General features: G+C 50.7%; 1 protein-coding gene across 3 annotated transcripts in view; it reads right to left on the bottom strand.

The window, feature by feature from the left end:
- EDAR (ectodysplasin A receptor) overlaps positions 1-19,153 on the bottom strand; it is an 89,104-nt gene that overhangs the window by 14,578 nt on the left and 55,373 nt on the right. For all 3 annotated transcript variants that reach the window (XM_047068949.1, XM_047068951.1, XM_047068952.1), the window contains exons 2-5: positions 15,490-15,558; positions 14,398-14,520; positions 13,439-13,620; positions 6,336-6,421 (exon numbers count right to left, since the gene is read on the bottom strand). In XM_047068949.1, the coding sequence (XP_046924905.1) occupies positions 6,336-6,421; positions 13,439-13,620; positions 14,398-14,520; positions 15,490-15,540 (442 nt within the window). In that variant the 5' untranslated portion in view covers positions 15,541-15,558. The remainder of the gene's footprint in view (positions 1-6,335; positions 6,422-13,438; positions 13,621-14,397; positions 14,521-15,489; positions 15,559-19,153) is intronic.

Below are 19,153 nucleotides of genomic sequence, written 5' to 3'. Positions count from 1 at the left end.
AAGCAAAAATGTTCTGCCACAGAAAACACAACATCCTGATAGCCAATCTTCCTGTAGGCTGGACTTGAGTTTTGCCATTAACGAAAATGATCATGTTTCAAATATGCTTCCTCTGTCTCATTTTTGTCTCTGCCAGTTCTGGAGTAATTTGTGAAGTGTCCTTGCACGATCCCAAGTAAGGGCAGGTGAGCTGGCCTCTCCAAAAGTCACACACTCGGTCCCCCAGCTGGCCCAGCAAGGAGTGACACCTTCCCTGGGACCCTGGTCAGCCAGCCTCAAGGCTTTCATGAGAGCCATCTGTAACACAGTTTCTTTAAGAGAAGTCATTCAGGAGAAACCACACTCTGTAAGTGGTATTTCCAAAACTACCCGTGCACACAGCTTGGGTCAACTTGGGAGATGGGCACCACAGCCAACTGGGTGAGGAAAGTCCTGTTGAATTATCCACACATCTGTGTCCAGTAAGTAGACAAGGTCACAGGAGAGCAGGGCCAGAACAAAAGAGAAAACTGCAAATACAATGGGGACAGACTGAAGATTGGCTCCCGGGGTCACTGTACTTCTGTTGGGTGCCATGGGTCTCAGGGCTGGCCTGTCACTTGGGTTTGCCAGGAATGTAACTGTTGCTGCTGGATGAGAAATGTCATCTGCAGGTGGAGGAGTCAAGAGGTGGGCTCTTTAAACCACACACCTACTGTAAGGAAGCACTGAGGGGTGTGAGGCACACATAACCCCAGCAGCCCCTGCACAGGGGCCAGCCTGGGAGCCCAAGAAGGCTTGTCAGCATCCCCTTGGGGTGCGCTGGGAGCACCCTGCCACCCTTCCAGCCCAGGCCAGAGCAGTCTTGCTAAATCAGACCTCTCAGCACCAGAGGTGTCTCCTGTCTGGGGATCCATCACTTCTGGAGCCCAGGGGTCTAACTTATCTGGTGCTCCTGGTCTTTGCCCTTTCACCTGGTCTCTGTCCCCTGCTGTGCTGCCCCAGACATGGATGTGGCTGTGCCAGGACCACCACACAATGGATGGAGCAGTCCCCTCCCCTGCACAGGGCACTCTGAGTTCTGTGGCTCCGGCTTCTCTCCTCTTTCTCAACTGCTGGTTATGGGGATCACTTCTTAGCTCTGCCATTACAAGAAGGGGGGCATGCTGAGGGGTGCACGGGCACCAAGGCAGCAGGCCCATCTGTGGTGCCCAGCTCTGTGCACCACCATGGGCTACTCTTGTGTTAGTGCAGACTGCAGAGCTGACCCGCTCAGAATGGAGGTGGCCCGCACCTTCCTCCCCCACCATCCCCGAACATTTTAGCCTTTTCACCTGGCCTCAGAACCAGTGGCCTCTCAGGAAGTGCTGGTGGGAAGGTGCACCCCCTCTCCGTCTCCCTGTGAGGGCTATGTGCACACGGCAAACCCTGGGGCTGGGGGCTCTGCTGTGTGCACCTCACAGGCCATGCGGCTCCCCTTCATCATGGTAAGGGGCCTTCAACTGCATCCAGTCAAGTAGGAAAAGCAACATGGGGCATGGCTTTAAGCAGAACCCAATTTCTTTTTTGAAAGCAAACAGGACACTGAAAATAAAGCTAATCTATCTGTTTGGTAAGGGGCTGAAAGGACTTTAAGCTATTCATCAGGAAAAAAAAATATCCATGGGCTCTGTGGATTTGTCATCTTTGTCTCTTCTTGTCCCTTTCTGCCAGGGCTTGCTGGCCAAGGCTGGGTGACAGAGTCTGGGGTTAGAGGCACAAATGTGCCCAGGCCTGTGGTCCAGGGAGGAACAATGAGAACAGCCCAGCCACACACAGACTTGTGAGATGCCTTTGCACCCGACTGGCAGGACTGCTCACACAGTGCCATCAGCAAACAAGGTGTCCAGGCTACTGCGTGTCAGTAAAACACATCTCACTACACCCAATGGACAGCCCCTGAACTCGGTCAGGTGGCAAGGTGGGCCCTGCCTCCACCCTGGTTCACTAGACGTTCCCCCAATTGAGCTCTAGCCAGTATCAAATGAATGGCCCTGGCCTGCAGGTGCTGGGGGGGGGGGTGTTCTCTGGCTGTTCAGTGATCCCTGAGCCTACTAGAAAAATGTTCTGTTCTGAGCACATCCCAGGGAGAGAGGGAGGGTAGGCAGGAAGGCTGCATGATTAGAGGTCTATCTCTGTGGGTAGGTGCCCTGAGTACAGCAGGCCACCAGGCCACCAGGCCACTGCATGGCAATTTCCCTATTCCAGATTCCCCTTTGGTCTAATGAGGGTTAACTCAGTACTGACACAAGTATTTGGTGTCCGGGAGGTTTCCCTCCACTCCAACACATGGCACGTTTTGGGTCCACTTGGCCTCCTCAGAATGGATTGTTAGGTGAACATATTTCTCAGTAGTTTCTGTCGGGTGGCCAACTACTGGTCCATCTTACACAGCATAATGCTCCCACTGGAGCCTAGCTTTGAATAGGCAGAGATAAGTCCTTTACACACAGAGTCAGAGAAGTAGATGAAAACCGTAGGCCCAGAAAATCGGCAGACATCTTCACACAAGGTCTATATTAAAATGAAAGCAAGTGGGTCCTGGCTCTGCTTAGCTCACTGGTGTGTTCGGGGCAGACTGACTTGGACAGTAGGTAGGGGAGGTGGGGGTTCTACACGGTGTAGGCCCATTTTCCTCAAGAGGATTTTGAGAACTGTAAGCCTGTGGCTCAATGCAATAATACCTCTATTCAATGTGATGACAGGACTTACGGGGCCTTTGAGGTTTGTTAATCCACACAGTTTATAAATATGCCGTATGTGTTACAGACTGCTGGTCTTCTCTGCATAGGGCAAACAGGTTGGATTTTCAGGAGTGGTTTGTTTGATTCTTAGAGCTGTCAGCACAGGTGCCCCCAGGATGCTGTGTTGGCCCAGTGCCCCCCAGTGGCGGAGCCTGGAACAATGGGCAAAGCTGCTGGAAACTTGGCAGGAGGGTGTCTCCAGGATCTCCCTGGAAATGCAGTCTAGGAACCCACCCCAGACCTGCCTTGTCGGGATCTCTTTCTTAGCAGGACTCTGTGATGGATGTACACATTCCAGTTTGAGAGACACTGTGTTAGAAACAGCTGGCCACTGGCATTTGGGAATGCCACAGCTCCACATTTAGTGGGCATTGCATGATGGCATCTGAATGAAACTTGCCACAGCTTTCCTAAGCAGAATTCTCCAAAACAGACTCTGGTTGAGTCTATCCTGGACCCGATGCAGGTGGGGCCACGCTCACCCATTGGGCTGTGGAACTCTGCCATCTGCTCCCTGAGCACCCTGTGTGGTACTGGGTGGACTCATCATCCACGGTTGATGCACCATCCCTCACCACATCTTATGACACAGATATCCACATTTTAAGGATGAGGAAACTAAGGCATAAAGTTAAGTAACTTTCCTAAGAGGGGAAACTCATAATGAAACCCAAATCTTCCTGGCTATGGCACCAGGCCACCTCTGTGTTATCACACCACAGATTCCTTTATGAGGCAGCCCTCAGGCATGAGTTCTTCAGAATGTGCGGGAAATAAAAACAGACAGTGCTGGTTCACCAAGTGAATAGTGCTCTTTGACTTGGGCTTCTTCTCTTTTTTCCATCTGGTGCTGATTTGCCAGCGCCCAGATAGGGACGGGATTGGAAGTGACTGCGGTCATTGCTGCATCTGGAAGGAAGCTGCACACTTTCCTATGGGCAGGTCACAAGCAGGGGAGGAGGGGAGGCTCCTCTGGGGGTGCTCTGAGCATCCAGGGGCCTCCCTGTTGCACTCTAGTTGGTTTAGAGAGGAGTCCTCATTTGCACTTGCTTTGTGCTTTCAATACTGCAAGTATTTTCTGCACGTAGGTCAGCCCTATTGGCATACTGAGAGGATATTAGTTTCTCAATTATACAGGAGAGAAAACAGATGGAGGGTGGTTCCTGGCTTGCAGGGTTTTTCACAGTCCCTGAATACCAGGCTCCACAGTAACGTCCACTAATTTCTGTTCTCATGAGAGAGAACTGGCCCAAAGGCAAGATGATCGCAAACAATGGCCCCTTCACCCTACCTTTCATAGAGCTGTGTAGGGAAGATGCTTCTGTAAGATGGAAGAGGAACCCCTGTACAGAGAGAGGGGGAGTGCCCTAGAGGGTGGGGGGAGATGTGACAGCTCCTGGCTGGCCTTCTCTGGTATGGTGTCTTCCAGACTCCTGCATGGGTGTCTTTCAGGGGGCTCCTGTCACCTCTGGCCAGCTCCAGGTCTGCATTATATGCTTTGCCCAGGGTCCATGCCAGGGTCTCTGACCACAGGTTTGCACACTCTGCTACTCACTGACTCTGGGTAGTTTCATGCAGCAAGTGCCCAGGTAAATCACATCAAAACTAGAGGGAGCATCTCAGCTTGGAGGCAAAGGAGTTCTTGACCACTGACTGTAGGCTCAGGAAAGGCAGCACCTGATGGGACTGGGACAGCCAGCCAGTGATGTCAGGATCCTGATGAATGAGGCTTCACTGACTCTCCTGGCTCTCCTGGGGTGGAGCTGTTGAAGGCAGCCCTATGGATTTGAGTCCCAGGGTCTTCATGGAGGCTGTGGTCACAACCAGCTTTTCTGATTCTATTGGCTGCTCCTGAGCAGGAGCCTTGGTTTGAAAGATCTCGGGACTGAAGCTTGGTGCAGGGGGGGGAGGTGCAGACCCCAGAGCTGGAGAGAGAAACTCTCACATGCACACTTGAAACCCTGACCCAGACAGGGCTCCATTCACCATGACACCCCACAACCTAGCTGGTTACCTCTCCCCATTTTCCAGATTGGCAGACAGAGGTCTGGAGGCTTGCCCCTTGACTCTTGGCTTCAGTGTCTTTGCTGGCCTCTTTTAGGGCTGGATGCTATGAACCCACTACAAGGCCTTACTGGAAGCTGGTTTTCAGTTAAGCAATTCAGGGCTGGGGGCTGGGGAAAGGATGCACTTATTTTCAAAGTGTTGAGGGCTCAGGGGCTCTGCTTCCTCTCCCCGTGTGATGGACCCCATTGTTGGATGGCAAGAGGAGGGAGGCACCCCTCCCCTGCCTCAGAGCTCTTCCAGCCATCTGGCTGGTTATGGAAGGCCTGGGCAAGAACAAACCTCATGTGTGTGAGCTTGTTTTCCAGGTTCTTCAGGCAAAGAGACTTTTCTGCATAGGTAGGGGAGTGCCTCACATCTTCCCAGTGAGAACTCCATCCCAGAACTATCTGGTATTGAATTAGTTGGGATCCTCTAGCTGGAGGCAGTGGCGAGCAGACTTCACCACGGGACCTGCTGGAAGCCTGGAGCCCTTGGCCCTCCCCTAATTTGTGAATTAATGAGCATGTGGCTGGGTACAAAGCTTAGCTTTAAAGATATGCAAATCCATTACTGCCAGTGCATCTACTGAAGTTATCTAGGAAAGAGGGGTGGCCCCCCAGGGGCAACCTATCACATGCCCACCTGCCCACTTGGGCATCTCCTCCCCCTGAACCATAAGGTGCGGGTGGGGGGCGTGGTGTGGAGTGGTGCTCCTTGTTTGCTTCTCTCCTTCCCTCCCTCCCACTGCTCTTAAGGGCAGGCCCTTGTTCTACTCCCCTGGGCAGGAATATTGTGAGAACATGGAGTGGGGGAGAGGCAGGGTCACCGCACAGCCCCTCTTCTGCCCTGTGGTGGGAGTGGGCCTGGGGGAGAGCAAGGAAGGGCTCCTGCAGCCCAGGGACAGCTGTCCACCCACTCTCTTCCATGGCGTCTCTCCAGACCATAGATCCAAGGGGCCACATGCTACATTCTCTGGAGTAGAGGTCCCTGGCCCTTCCTCACAGATACATGCAGTGAGAATCAACCAGAATGAGAAGGGGAAAGAGACAGCTTAAGGTGGGACTCTGAATCTGCGAGCCTCACTGATTACATGGGCTTTGTGGAGTCCAGTTCATTCACTGTGACCACTCCTCATCTTTCCCTTGGTCTCATCTCGTTTGAAATGTATATACAAGAACTTAAAATTGTCTAGTACTTTGCAGGACTTTGCAAAAATACCTTGGCAACTGTGATCTCATTGGTCTTTCCAATAATTGCATGAGATGGAGGGTTCAGATTTTAAAGCCCCATGTCACAGATGACAAAACTTGTTCAAGGTGTCAGGTGACTGACTCATGGTTCAGCTATAGCAGACTTCCCTTCAGGGACTTGCTGCCTGACTGGCCAGGCCATGGGAGCATTTTTGTTTATGCCTTCACTGTATTCATCTGCCTGGGTGCTGGGACTGGCTTATTTTTACAACACCGCATAACAAGAGATACCAGTGCTGAAGCAGCAGTGTTCCAATGGAAGGACAAGGGCACTCACATTCCTTGGTGTTAGGGGGTGCCAGGAGGCAGGAGTAGCAGACCATGCCGTAGATGTTCCTGGGTCTATTTTCCAACATGTAGTAGCTACAGGGAGGGCGAGACAAGACAAAGCAGACAGGTGAGCCAGGTGTCACCACAAGCAAGTACTGATCACTTGGCATGCCCGTGATTCAGGCATGATCCAAGCATGATCAAAGTGTAACCAAAGTCAGGGATGAGACACATGCCATGGGAATCGGGAACCCTCAGAAATAGCAGCCCATTTTGACCACTGAGTTTCTCAGGGAGTTTTCAGCATGTCTTGAAATGGAAAAATAGTTTTTCTAATAATAGGCCACTTTGGGCCTTTAAATCTCCTTTCCTTTTTGATTGTTTTCACTGATGAATTTGTTGTGTGTGTGTGTGTCCTCATCATCTTCCAAAGTATCTGTGTGCCTACCACATGTGGACCCTGATTAGCTCTCTGGGAGTTCCAGCCAGCGAGCCAGATCCCCCTGGAGGAGGAGCTTCCCCCCCCCTCAGCAAAAGCCTGTCTCAGAACCTCTAGCCTGGCAGGATTACTGGCAAATATGTCTATAAGCCCCTACGATACTGGCACCTCACAGACCTTCTGCATGCCTGCTAAGATTGAACGGAGCTGGCTGCAGTGGACAGAAAGCAGCAATGTCTAGAGAGGTCAACGCAGAAGGCCTTAGGGTTGGCCTGACATACAACCAGGTCATAACTGAAATTCCTTTGTTTCCACCTCAGGAAGCACCTGACTCAGACGCTGCATAAGCTCAAGTGTTCGCACTGGGGTGGCATGTACTGAATGAAACAGAGAAATCATTCACAATAAGACTGTGAAGTCGTTTACCCCCATTGATGCCACGTATTTTGAGCCTCCCAGTGTCAGTGTGCCAGCCCTGATGACCACGCTAGCCTGCAGAGCTCTGTACCCTGAGTCAGGACCCCTTGGACCTGGCGATCCTCACCTCCAGTGCTCACAGCTCTGGCTCCTTTACACATGCAGACTTTGGCACCTCTCTTGGCATGTGCCTGCTTTTCATAAACACACATTCAGCGGTGATCATGAAACCATTTATCACATCATGAGAGGTCGATTAAGTAACGTGAGCTGGTGCCAACATTTTTCCTTATGATTTCAAGAGATGAAAAATCCCTCTTCACTATTGGCTTTTTCCATGGTTGGTTTTTAATCTCTTTCTTATTAGCTGTGCACACCCAGGCCCCACTGATGGCAGGGTAGGTGGCAGCATGGCAGGGGTGCTGGGGTTGTCTTTGGACTCCAGCCGCCATGAGCTGGACCATTACCAATAACATTATGATCATAATTGCCTGCCCTTCCTCAGGGCCTTTTATCCTCAGATCCCTGTGTATCTCATAAACATTAATTAGTCAATCTTAAAACAGCCCTCAGAGAAGCCACAACAGCCAGTTTTACAGTTAAGCCTTCTGGAAAAAGCCTCTCTCAAACAAATATTCTGCCACTCTCCATAAGGCATCTGTGCTGGGATGCAGGAAGTGACAGTGGGGCCTATGGAGCATCTGCTCCCAAGAGGTGGCACGTGTCTGTGTGTGGCCTCATGAGGGTGACAGTCTTCAGGCCAGCCCCCTGATTTCTAACATCCAGACCCACTGCTGGCACTTGGGGCTCTGAGTTAGTCCTCACCTCCCCTTCGGGCACATTCTTCTGCTGGATCAGGACTGTTGGTGTGCCTGGCCTGGGAGTCTCTCAGGGCCAGTCTTGCTCATAGCTATATTCCTACTATCTGTGCAGGGCACTGAGGAGGCATGGTTCTGGGCCAACATTGGTTGGAAAAATCAAATGAACAACACTAAGTTCTCCTCCACAGAAGTTCAAAGTTCACAGCCTGACGAGGGCCCTGAGGGCATTCTGTGCATCTTTCTTCCTCCCTTTTAAAAAAGAAGCAGCACAGCTAAACCTACCCTGTTTGACACCTGAGCTCTGAGCTCTGAGATGAAGAGCCGCAGCTGCCCAGCGGGTGGAGAATGCCTGGGCTTAGAACATGGCTCCCTGATGGGTCTGCGGGGCCGCCACGCTCTGTGCACACTTGGGGGCGGGTCTGCTGCCCTTCCTCGCACACAGTTCCTTCTCGCTTTCATCCCAAGCGGGGGGCGGGGGGGGGGGGTCTGTCTGACTCCCATGGGGGCTCGGCAGGGCTGCAGCAGGGCCTCCTGTCCTGATGCTGTGTCTGGACCAAGCTGTGTGACATATTAAATAACGTAGCCAAGAAACAAAATACTGAAAGGCAATACATCGAAAAAAATAAATTGGTTCCAGAGGAACTTCCCAGCCTGAGTCGGCGTGTGAACTGCCTCTCGCATTTCCAGGCATGTACCACTGCCCAGAACATTGTCAGGTGTGAGGGTTTCCTCTTCAGGGCTAACCTCAGCAACTCGTGCTGCAGCTTACACCCAAACCTCTCAGTCTGGCTACACAGGAGTGGAGAATCATTGCTGGGCTGCTTCTATCTGACAGATTCCCATCAGCTTGAAGCTGGGTGTTTATTCAGGGGTCTGTGTCCCTGCCACAGAGTATTGGGTCTGTCTTTCTGTAGAGGCCTGATTTCCTACACTTTGATCTATGTTTTGACTTTTCTTAGTTCTTTTTTGTTTTTTGTTTTTTTCCTCAAGGGTTGATTAAGGTAAGGAGAAAGATAAAACTCAGTTTAAATGGGGCCTCTAGAATCTTCTATGAAGGAGTTGACTTATTCCATGTCAACAGAAATATAGATTTCCCCCAAAGATTTCCTTTCCTCAGGGCTCCTAAGCTTGTAATGGATGTGATGGAGCCATTGGATGTTGTCTTCACACACAATGAGGCACGTAGAACTGTGTCCTTCACCTGGCCCTCCAACAACCCTAGAATGCCTTATTTGAAGGGAGTGGACGTGGACTGGAAACCGGCCAACAGAAGGTAAGATGGGCCACTGCCAGCCATGGATAAGACGCTGCTCTGGCAGGGGGTGGGGGTGGGCTATGAAATAAAACCTCCATGTCTTCCTCTTCTCCTGATTTGTTCCCTGTCCTCCCACACAGCATTTCTCAACAGGAAAGCCATGTATGCTCATTGTTCTGCCAGCATCTCAGCCGCATACTGATGCATAGCAGAGAGGGCAAAGAATAAGGGGAGCGTGCCTGCCAAACCACAAGGGGGGCAGGGCCAAGGGAGCCTATGGTGTTAGGAAGACAAATCCGTGGTGGCCTGCATTGTGGCCTGGCAGCCACATGGACTCCATGAAAACAGCCTTTCACTGAGTGAACAGCGCCAGCTTACCCAGACTCCTGGTAACCCTCCCCTGTGACACAGAGCATGAGAGCCTCATTTGTTCTCTGGGCCTATGGTGGGTAACAGGAGACGGGAGGTCCTGAGGCCCTGGAGCCTTCCCCTGACAAGCACAGTACTCTATAGAGCCCCTCTGAGGAGGCTGGGGGACCAGAGATACAGTAGGGGCCTTCTGCTACAGTGGCCTTGGGGTTGGGAGTGACTTATTTGAATGGTCTGTCACACTACAGGGCCAAACTGGAAACCAACTACATCTTCATATCTGTGAAGGATGCAGTGAGATGAAAGTCGAGACGTATCTCCGGCACAGTGACCTTCATCCACTCGAGTGCTCTGGGTGATTCAGTCAAGGTGTGGAAGAAGGAGGTCGCTGTTCCTATGGAGCAGGGAGCAAGTTACTCAAGACTTCAGAGCTCGGAAGACCCTTTTAAGAGTACAGATGCTGGCTTCCCCATTAATCTGCAGATGGTCATTCCTATCTTTTGAAGCCTTCTAGAAGCAGGGCACTCACAACTATTCCACTGGTAATCTTCTTTCTGGTAAATATATTGGGACCAAGGAAATTGTCTTCACTGCCACAGAACACCCTTTCTAGTGACCAAGCTGGCACCTGCTTACAGGACAAGGTTATTTACTGCATTGGTTCCCGGGCTTGTGCTTTCTGGCTAGAAAGTCTTTGTAGCCTAAAGATAAGAATGAAACAGGCTGCTCAATGTGCATTATCATTGCCCCTTCTAGATCATCTGTAATTATGCCATGGCTGAATCTCAGAGACCACTGTGGGATGCATGTATGGTCTGAGCCACTGCTGGGACAAAGCCAGCAATGCTGTGAGTGAGGCTCCATTCTGCATCTACCCATGCTCCCCTTCTGTTTCACTGGAACAGCCTGTCTGGACAACACCATTAATGCAGAGATGACTTGCAGATCTGACTTGAACTTCATACCTGTTTATCCATCTCTGTGTCAGATAGCTTGGTCTGGATGTTACAACCACCTCAAATCACACACACACCTCCTCCACACTCCCTTCACCTTCCCTCCAAAATTCCTCCTCCTCCAGTATCCCACCTCTTAGCAAGTGGGTCTCACTGTCCACACAGCTGGCCAAGGAAGACATCTGAGATTCCTTTTCAAAATATACTTCCCCCACCCCCCACGCCCTTGGTCTGCAACTCCGGTCAATGCTATCTTCCAGTGAGCTCTCATGTTTCCTCTCCCTCCAATTCCTAAGGCTCCCACTTTGCCCCAGTTCTCACAACACCCCTGGGCTCCTGTGTCTTCCCTACACAGCAAATTTTCCTCACTGCTGCCAAAAGGATCTTCCAAGGTACAGTCCAATTGTGTCCTATACCAGCTTAGAAGTCTGCATGGTGGTCTGCTTCCACACTGAGCTAACGACCAGTGTCTTCAACATCGTTCTCCAGAGCCATTTTCCCTCTGGCCCCTGCCCCCCTCTCTGGTTTCTCCACAACCCCTGGGCATGTCTCCTCTGCAGCCACAGGGACCCTCAGCTCCACATCCCACCAGGTTGCTTGCCCCTTTGAGCTTTGCCCTGAGCATCTTGGAGAGCTCTGTCCTAATTCTTAGCCTGACTAACTCCCACCTTCCCAATGTCACCCTGAGAAGTCTCCTGACACCCCTTCCGACCCACCACCCCAACCATGAAGCGAGGGGTCCTTCCCGGACTTCTAGAACACCGTGTACACCTACCATACTATGCTGTGGTTACTGATTTTCTTGTCTCCTTCACAGAAAAGTGTCTTTCCTCTTTGCCTCACTAGTGCCTACCTAGTAGGCTCTGACTTCACAGGTTTACTAAAACAAATGCAGAAGCGGTTATGCTAGGTCGTGAATGCAAAGTCAGATTCTCACCCTGAGAGACTGTGAGAATAAGTTGAAATTTTGCAGAGAGTGTTATTTACTTTCCAACGTGAGCATGGCAAGGTGTGCACTTTTCCTTGGCACACTTATAGTTAATCCGTGAAACTCTGTGTATCTTTCATGAATTATGTATCTGCACCAATAAAAACCAGTGAAGATGAAGTTCCAGGAAGCATATATATTTTCAGAGACTAGTTCTAGTCACCTAATGTGAAGAGCATACTGAATTTGTCTCATTCAAGCATGGCATCTGTGCAGAGCAGTCCTTCAATGGATGCTTGTACCATTGGGTGGGAATGCATTGATTCTGCTTCTCCTAACATGTTCCTTTTGGTGGAGCCCCCACAACACAACAGCCTCAACAATTAAATTAAAGACTGTCACCTATAGAACTTTTATTTTTATCACATTTTTAAGAGAATATTCTAATATCTTCCCTGTGTATTACCTGATTTTTTGCATATTGAAAAATAAGGTTCTGTAATAAGATTCCATGTTTTCTTTATTAATTTGACCAATATGTTTGAATCATACTCTGTGTCAGGGACACTGACATAGAGTTGTCAAGCAGATATTTGGAAATGAAGGTCTGTAGCTCTGGAGGTAGGTCTGAACTGAAGACAGAAAATGGGAGAGACTAGGGCTGGGGGATGGTCCCCAGTAGAAAGATGGTGGTGGAAGCCACGGGAATCAATGCTTCTCAGTCACAAATTTGAACTAAGGTCAATTTCTGTAATTTTAAAAGATCTCCTCATTTTAAAGAGTTATTCACTTTCAATCTATTCTGAAGTTGGTGAGTCTTTATGCCTTCCTTATACTTCCTTCTTCTTACAGACTAATGCCTGGTGTTCTTGTTTGGATATATCCTCCTTGTTTTCTTTCTCCTCTTAATCCAAGACAGAGATCTAGAAAGATAATGTGCACAAATGGGTTGCAAAGTATAGTGTGCTATTCAAAATGCCACTATTACCATGACCGCCATCATTATCATCACTACTACCATCATTACTACCATAACCTCCATCACCACCACCTCTATCACCACCACCCTCATCACCACCACTCCCTCCATCATCACCACCTCCACCATCGCCACTGTCTCCATCATCCCCACCACCTCTATCATCACTGCCACTGTCTCCATCACCATCACCACCTCCATCATCACTACCACCACACCACCTCTACCACCTGTACCACCTCTATTACCACGCCACCTTTGTCACTGCTTTCAGTTTTATCTGTAACCCTTGCAAGCATTGTGCTATGTGGCCACTAGAGGGAGGCAGCAGCAACAGCCGTGGCTTGGTAGATCTGAGTGTCAAGATTGCACTTTGCTCTCCTAGGCAGAACTTGCTAATGTGTCCTGCCTGTAAGAAGGAAGATTTTATCTTTCTGTCGTTCACACTAGCTGCATTTTCACTTTGCTTTTATGGGATAACTTTTGATAAATAACAGAATTGTGGTGGAATTATAGGCACCAAATGACTCACATATTCCTTAGTAGGAATATGTACCCTCAGATTTTTCCAGAATACCAAAAACACTAAATTTAATCAGAATTTTAGTTTTCTTTTCTCCAAATCATTCCACATGTGTTATTTTATAGTAAGTATTCAACAAGTTTGTTTGTTTTGGGTCATCAGAAGATATTATTATGATGAACATCCACTTAAGAGATCTGGAAGCTGAGCCTGGGTGGGCTGCCCATCCTCTGAAAGATGTGGGACTCACCATCCTAGACCCTGTGCTTCCTGACTCCAGACACATGCCCTCCTCCCTGCTGAGCTGCTCCTTATAGAATGGGCAAATGCAGGAGTGATGCTACGCCGCAGCCTGAGGTGCTCACATTCAGGGCTTTCTGCACAAAGTGTCCTGGGGTGTGGTCTGGTAGCGGCCATGCTTACCCAGGAAGACACGGCCCGCACTCAGCATCATTCTCCATGTCCCCTGGTGTCAGCACGGTGGCCCGGAAGAAGCCCTCACAGTCTTTGTGACGCCTGCATATCTGGTAGCCTCCTTTGGAAAACTTCTCCGCTGGGCAGGGGACGCAACCATAGTCCTCATCTTTGGTGCCATAACCACAGGACTGGCCAAGAAACCGGACAGAGGATACAGGTGAGTACAGCAGCCACACCCACCACGACTGGGCCTTCAGTCCTTGGGGGCACCAGCACACCAGGCACAGTGGGTGAATTGGGCACACTGCACACAATGGGCACACTAGCTGTTTCCAGAAACTTCTCTTGCTAGGCTTTGGCTTCCTGATCTGCCTTAACTGCAACCCCCCTGCATCTCCAACTCTGAGCTTCTTTCCCCAGTGCTTCTAGGCTTTAGACACTGCCCCTCTCCCAAGGGTTCTGAATAAAGGCAGTCAGCTAAAGGGATAACCTGCCAGTGATGCAGCCTGTGGCATCTGATGTCCTCAGCTCTGTACAAGAACCATGAATGCTGACACTGTGGGTGTTTTGCTCAGCACTTAACAGAACAACATAATGAGGCTTTCCCAAAGAAGAGGGGCACTGCAGCACTCAGGAATCAGTATGCCATTCCTGGAGGACATCAGTCATCCTCCAATCCAGATGGCTTGAAACCCATTTGATCAAAGAAGAGTAGGAAAGTAATCATCCTCTAAAAAACTAAAAACAGGTCCTCAGAAATCTGTAACAAGTGCTCGGCCATCTCCCTTGCCAGGGAGACACCGTTTCTGTGCTCACTGCTGCTTCAACCCTTTAATTGTGACATCTGAGGACTATAGACAACTAGCCTGATTTAGCTTAGGAACCACAAGTAGAGTGATACAGATGAGGGCAACACTCATGTGATAGAGAGTGCCAGGCCGAGGCACAGCCAGCAGGGGCCTTACCAGGTAGGGCTCCTCTCCCGGGCCACACTGGGGACACTCGTGGCACAGTCCCGTGGTCTGGTTGTAGTACTCATTCTCTCCGCAGTTGGAGTATTCTGCTCTGGCTGAACACAGCAGTGACACCTGCCACAAGAAAGGGGGTCTTTTTGGCCTCTGTGCCTCCTTGGAGACACACTCAGGTGTGAGCACCCCATGCACGTGTTGCAGAGGAAGGAGTCTGGGTGTGGGGGCCTGCTACTACTCATGTGGTACCAAATCCTAGAAACTGCAGCTAATAAACTGGGCAGGCCAACCCGCTTCCCACCAGCTGGTCTCACTCCTGCATCTCCTTTACCCCTCCATCAAAACTCCATCCCATCTTTGAGGCCTGCTCTAAACTCTCTTCACCCATGAAATCTTGCTTCCAGCCTCTCTAAGGTTATGGATGAGGCAGCCCTCTTCCTGGAGCCTCTAGAAGGGCAGGTTTCAGTCACATGCAGCCTCTCTTCTTTGGGGAGTCCCATGATGGGGGCCTGGATCTTTCTCAGCTATAGGAACACAGGCATGGTGCTCACCACATAGGCACTGGGTTACATAGACTGCAACACAAGGAAGCATTTAAAGACTCCTAGAGGGGCGCCTGGGTGGCTCAGTCGGTTAAGCAGCCGACTTCGGCTCAGGTCATGATCTCGCAGTCCGTGAGTTCGAGCCCTGCGTCGGGCTCTGTGCTGACAGCTCAGAGCCTGGAGCCTGTTTCAGATTCTGTGTCTCCCTCTCGCTGACCCTCCCCTGCTCATGCTCTGTCTCTCTCTGTCTCAAAAATAAAATAAAACGCTAAAAAAAAAAAATTAAAAAAAAAAAAGATAAAGACCCCTAGAAAGGAAGCTACCGAGGAGAAGTCTGATTTGGACCGGGTGCTGCTCAGTGCTTTGCACTCTCAAAAGAGCCTGGTGAAGGAGGTGCCGTTAGCATTAATCCCACTGCACAGCTGTGGAAACTGAGGTGTAAGAGGCCAAGGGACTGGCCTACAGCAGTGTGGAAGGTGAAGGAGCTCCCACTGAACCTCCTCCCGGGCCATACTGCAGGTGCTCCGCAGGGTGAGGGTGCACTTACCACCAGGACAGGGAGCCAGGGCATCTGCTTGCAGTCTCCCGCGTGGGCCATCTTCTCCTGGGGCCTTGCCTGAAAGACACACTTCATGGCACCCCGGTGCCACAGCCCAGCCCCCACCCTCAGTCTGGCTGCCTCCACCATGTCCCACTGGGTGTGAGGGGCCTCCCTGCAAGTGAGGCAGGAAATGAATGCACCCTAAAAGAAAAGGCAGGTTTTAAGCTGAGCCCCAGGCCACTTGGACTGACTCCATCCATGGCCCTCCCAGTATCACCCCCCCCCCCCCCCCGCACCAAGGACGAAAGGTCCAGAGTGCACTGAGAGCCAATTATGGAAGCCAGGGCAATAGCGGATGGTTCACCTGCTCACAGAGTCTGAGGAAGCCTGGCTTTACACAGTGTGTCAAGGGGTACTCAGGGCTGGTCCTGACCTTCTGGCTCCAGAGCAGTCCTGGAGATGGTGGCAGGATAGCCTCTCCCCCAAGCCCTCTGCCCTCTCTCCCTGCCCCACAGTCAGACTCTTCTTGTCTCTGTTAAGAACAGTTGTTGTCAGAGTGATTAAGGACTCAGTGCATGAGTCCAACCACTTAATTTTATAGCTGAAACAATTGAAGCCCAGAGAGGGTAGTGACATGCCCAGGGCCACACAGCCACTAAACAGACAGAGGGTGGCTACAGCCCAGGTGTTTAGATGCTTTCACCAACTGCTAAATTAATGCACTGCTTTGAAGGAGGAGGTATTGTTTTTCACTTTTCCATTTTCAGACTGGGAGGCCTGTGTTTCTAACTGAAAGCAGTCTTACCTGGGAGCCTGACTATACAAAGACATGGGAAGTGATACACAGAAGTAGGTCTGGAGTGATATTCACTAAATTTTCAATAAAGATTTTTTTTGGCAGGAGTGAAATAGGGTGGGAATGACTATGGACTGTGGTGGGTTATGGGGAACGCTCCCTTTCCACACATTTCCTAGTGTCAGAATGATGTGAACTTTGTGACCAGGAAAAAAGGCAATAAAGACATTTCACTTTGGGAAGAAGCATCTGATTACTCTGAGAACAGGCTGAGAAGGATGTCCCAAGGATGATTCCAGAGACAGGGGCCCACTGGCTACTACTGTGTCAGTAAGGGGAATGGGGCAGGGCCCTGGGGGACTTGGCTTTTTCCAGCATCTTGTCCCTGCTTACCTTGAGGTGTCTTCACTTGTGAATAACATTGGTGGGGAGGCTTTGGGGAAGGCTTAGGTTTCCAGAATCTCTTGAAGAGATACAAAAGCTGCCTCTTCTCTCTTTCTACCATGCTTGCTGTCTTGCAATTCAGTGCCACATTTACTTTTGAGACACACTAAATGAACTGAGGCAAGATTAAAGCACCCAGCCACCCCAGCAGTGAACTTCTGGGTGTTTTCCTTCTAGCAATGGAGCAAGCTGGGACAGGCAGGGAGGGAGGCAGAGGGAGGCCCCACCTGCAGTCCTGCCAGGTGGGGAGGGTAAGGTACAAAGTCCCAACCAGATCTTAGGAACCAACTCCCTGCCTGCCACCCCAGCTTCATGATGGTGGCAGCCCAGCCTTTGCTTCAGGATGGTGGGTAGCAGAGATGGGTTTGCACTGGGTCTACAGACGGGGCAGCGGCTCTTCCCAGAAGAGCTGCAGCCCTGGAGGCCTTCCAAGAACAATACTAAGGGTTTCTAATGTAATTGACTTCCAATTATAGCTGAGCCTGGGAGGGCTTCCCTGTAAATACTGAGAAGGGCTGGGCTGGGTGCACCGGAGTGTCAACCTAGCGCATTTATTGAAAGGCTCGTTAAAGATGTTCCCAGGCCAACCCAAGAAGACAGAAAAGAAAAACAAATACACAAGGCAAAACAAAGTCTGTCATGTTGGATGCATTTATGCGACGATTACCAGTTCTCAAAGAAGGTAACGGGGTGGGGGGAGGAAGGCAAGGGCAGCCCTCTGGTTAGGGTTCCATTTCCAAGGTCTGACTTCCCTTGAAGCTCTGCACGTGGGAGCTGGCCTGGCCTGGGAGCAGGTGGGGCCCAAGCTGTTCCCAGAAGTGACCTCCTGGTTTTTACTTTGGGGACCCCCAATGCCCTGATCAGGGCAGCACCCTTGCCCGCCAGCCGTCAGAGGTGACAGTGGAAGGAGCTGAGCCCCTATAGCTCCAACAGTGATGGAGAAATGGAGGTGTCCCCAAGACATCTCTTCCCACAGGTGAATCCAGCCACCACCCAGTCTCATGGCCACGATTTTTTTTCCTAGTGCCTGTGGCCACTTTCATGATAGCATGGAGACCCATGGCCAGGTGAGCCCTTTTCAGGAAAGCTCTGCCCACCCAGCCCTCGTTCACTGCTTCTCCTGCCTTCCACGGAGTCTACTGTTCCTTCCTCAGCACCATATCCTCCTAGAACAACAACACTACAATGGAAACAACAGCTGATGACTGTGGACCTCTGACCCCTCCCCAGGCACTGCTCTGGCTTAACTCTCACCATCCCAGCACAAGCTCTAACTCAAGGGTCAGTGAGAACAGGCTGGAACTGTGGGCCCACATGCAGAGGAGAGTGTGGCTAGGATTACTGGCCTGTTTGTTTCCTTTCCATTCTGTGACCTCAGCCTGCAGTCCCAGACCTGCTGTTAACCAAATAGGAAAAAAAGGGTAGTGATTAAGAGCAAGGGCTGAATCACATCTTGGCAAGTTATGTAGCCTCTCAGTGCCTCAGTTCCCTTATCCATAAAACAGGCATAAGATGAATGCCTACTTCATATGGGGAGGAAGGGAGGCCTGTGTATTCCCAAACTTGAACTTAGCCTCCCCTGCTGTGACCACGACCTTAGCTCCAGCCTCGGCATTTCTGGCATATGGTTTCCCTATAACATCCTCACTTTATGGCAAGACTTTGGCTAACACCAAGCAGGCTGACCTCTGGAGACCTGGGCTGGAAGGATGCTCTGGGAACAGCGGTTGGGACCCTGCTTCACAGTGCTCCTGGGAGAGCTTGGTGCTTAACACAAAACCAGAAGATTCAGGATGGCTCTCAGAGGTGTGGCCCTTAAGAAGCTTGTGGTTTATTAACCAGGAGGGTTGGATGGAGCTGAGATATATCAACTCTGGGATGTTGTTCAAAACTACGAAGGCTCTCCAGTCCTGGGCTAGAGCTGGGGGGCTCACAGAATGAGGCCCACCTCCTGCTCTCCAGGTGACTGGAGAGTTAAGGGGCCAGATGGTCACCCACACGTTGGGGTCTAGAGGTCCAAGATGCTCAGGGCATCCTGTGGTGTGCAGGGAAGGTGTCTGATTTGCAGTGTTTGACTATTTTAGTAAAATAAACATTCTCACCATGGCCATTTCAGCTGCTGATTGAAGCCACCCATGAAGACCACTGACTGAGAAGAAGCTTTGGAGGGGCAGCTGGCTTGCACCCTCAGAGGCACCTGATCCATTTTTGAAGAGATCAGGGCAGGCAGAGTCTCACGTAGGTCCTAAAGAGTAGGTAAAAGTTCGCTTGGAAAGAGGTGGGAAAAAGGTCTCCTAGGAAGTGGAAGTAGGGGGCCCAAATGGCTGGAGGCGAAGCCACGGCTGGACCAGAGGGCTGAGCATGAGGTCAGATGACATCATCAGGTTGCCATGGGCCTCACACAAAGGCTGTGCGATGCAATGAGAGAGT

Source organism: Lynx rufus, unplaced genomic scaffold (genome assembly GCF_022079265.1).
Source record: "Lynx rufus isolate CCGP_SWC_20201006 ecotype Redwood Valley unplaced genomic scaffold, mLynRuf1.p SCAF_8, whole genome shotgun sequence".
Classification (NCBI taxonomy): domain Eukaryota; kingdom Metazoa; phylum Chordata; class Mammalia; order Carnivora; family Felidae; genus Lynx; species Lynx rufus.
Note: the sequence above shows the minus strand (reverse complement) of the source record. Positions and strands in the feature narration are given on the sequence as shown.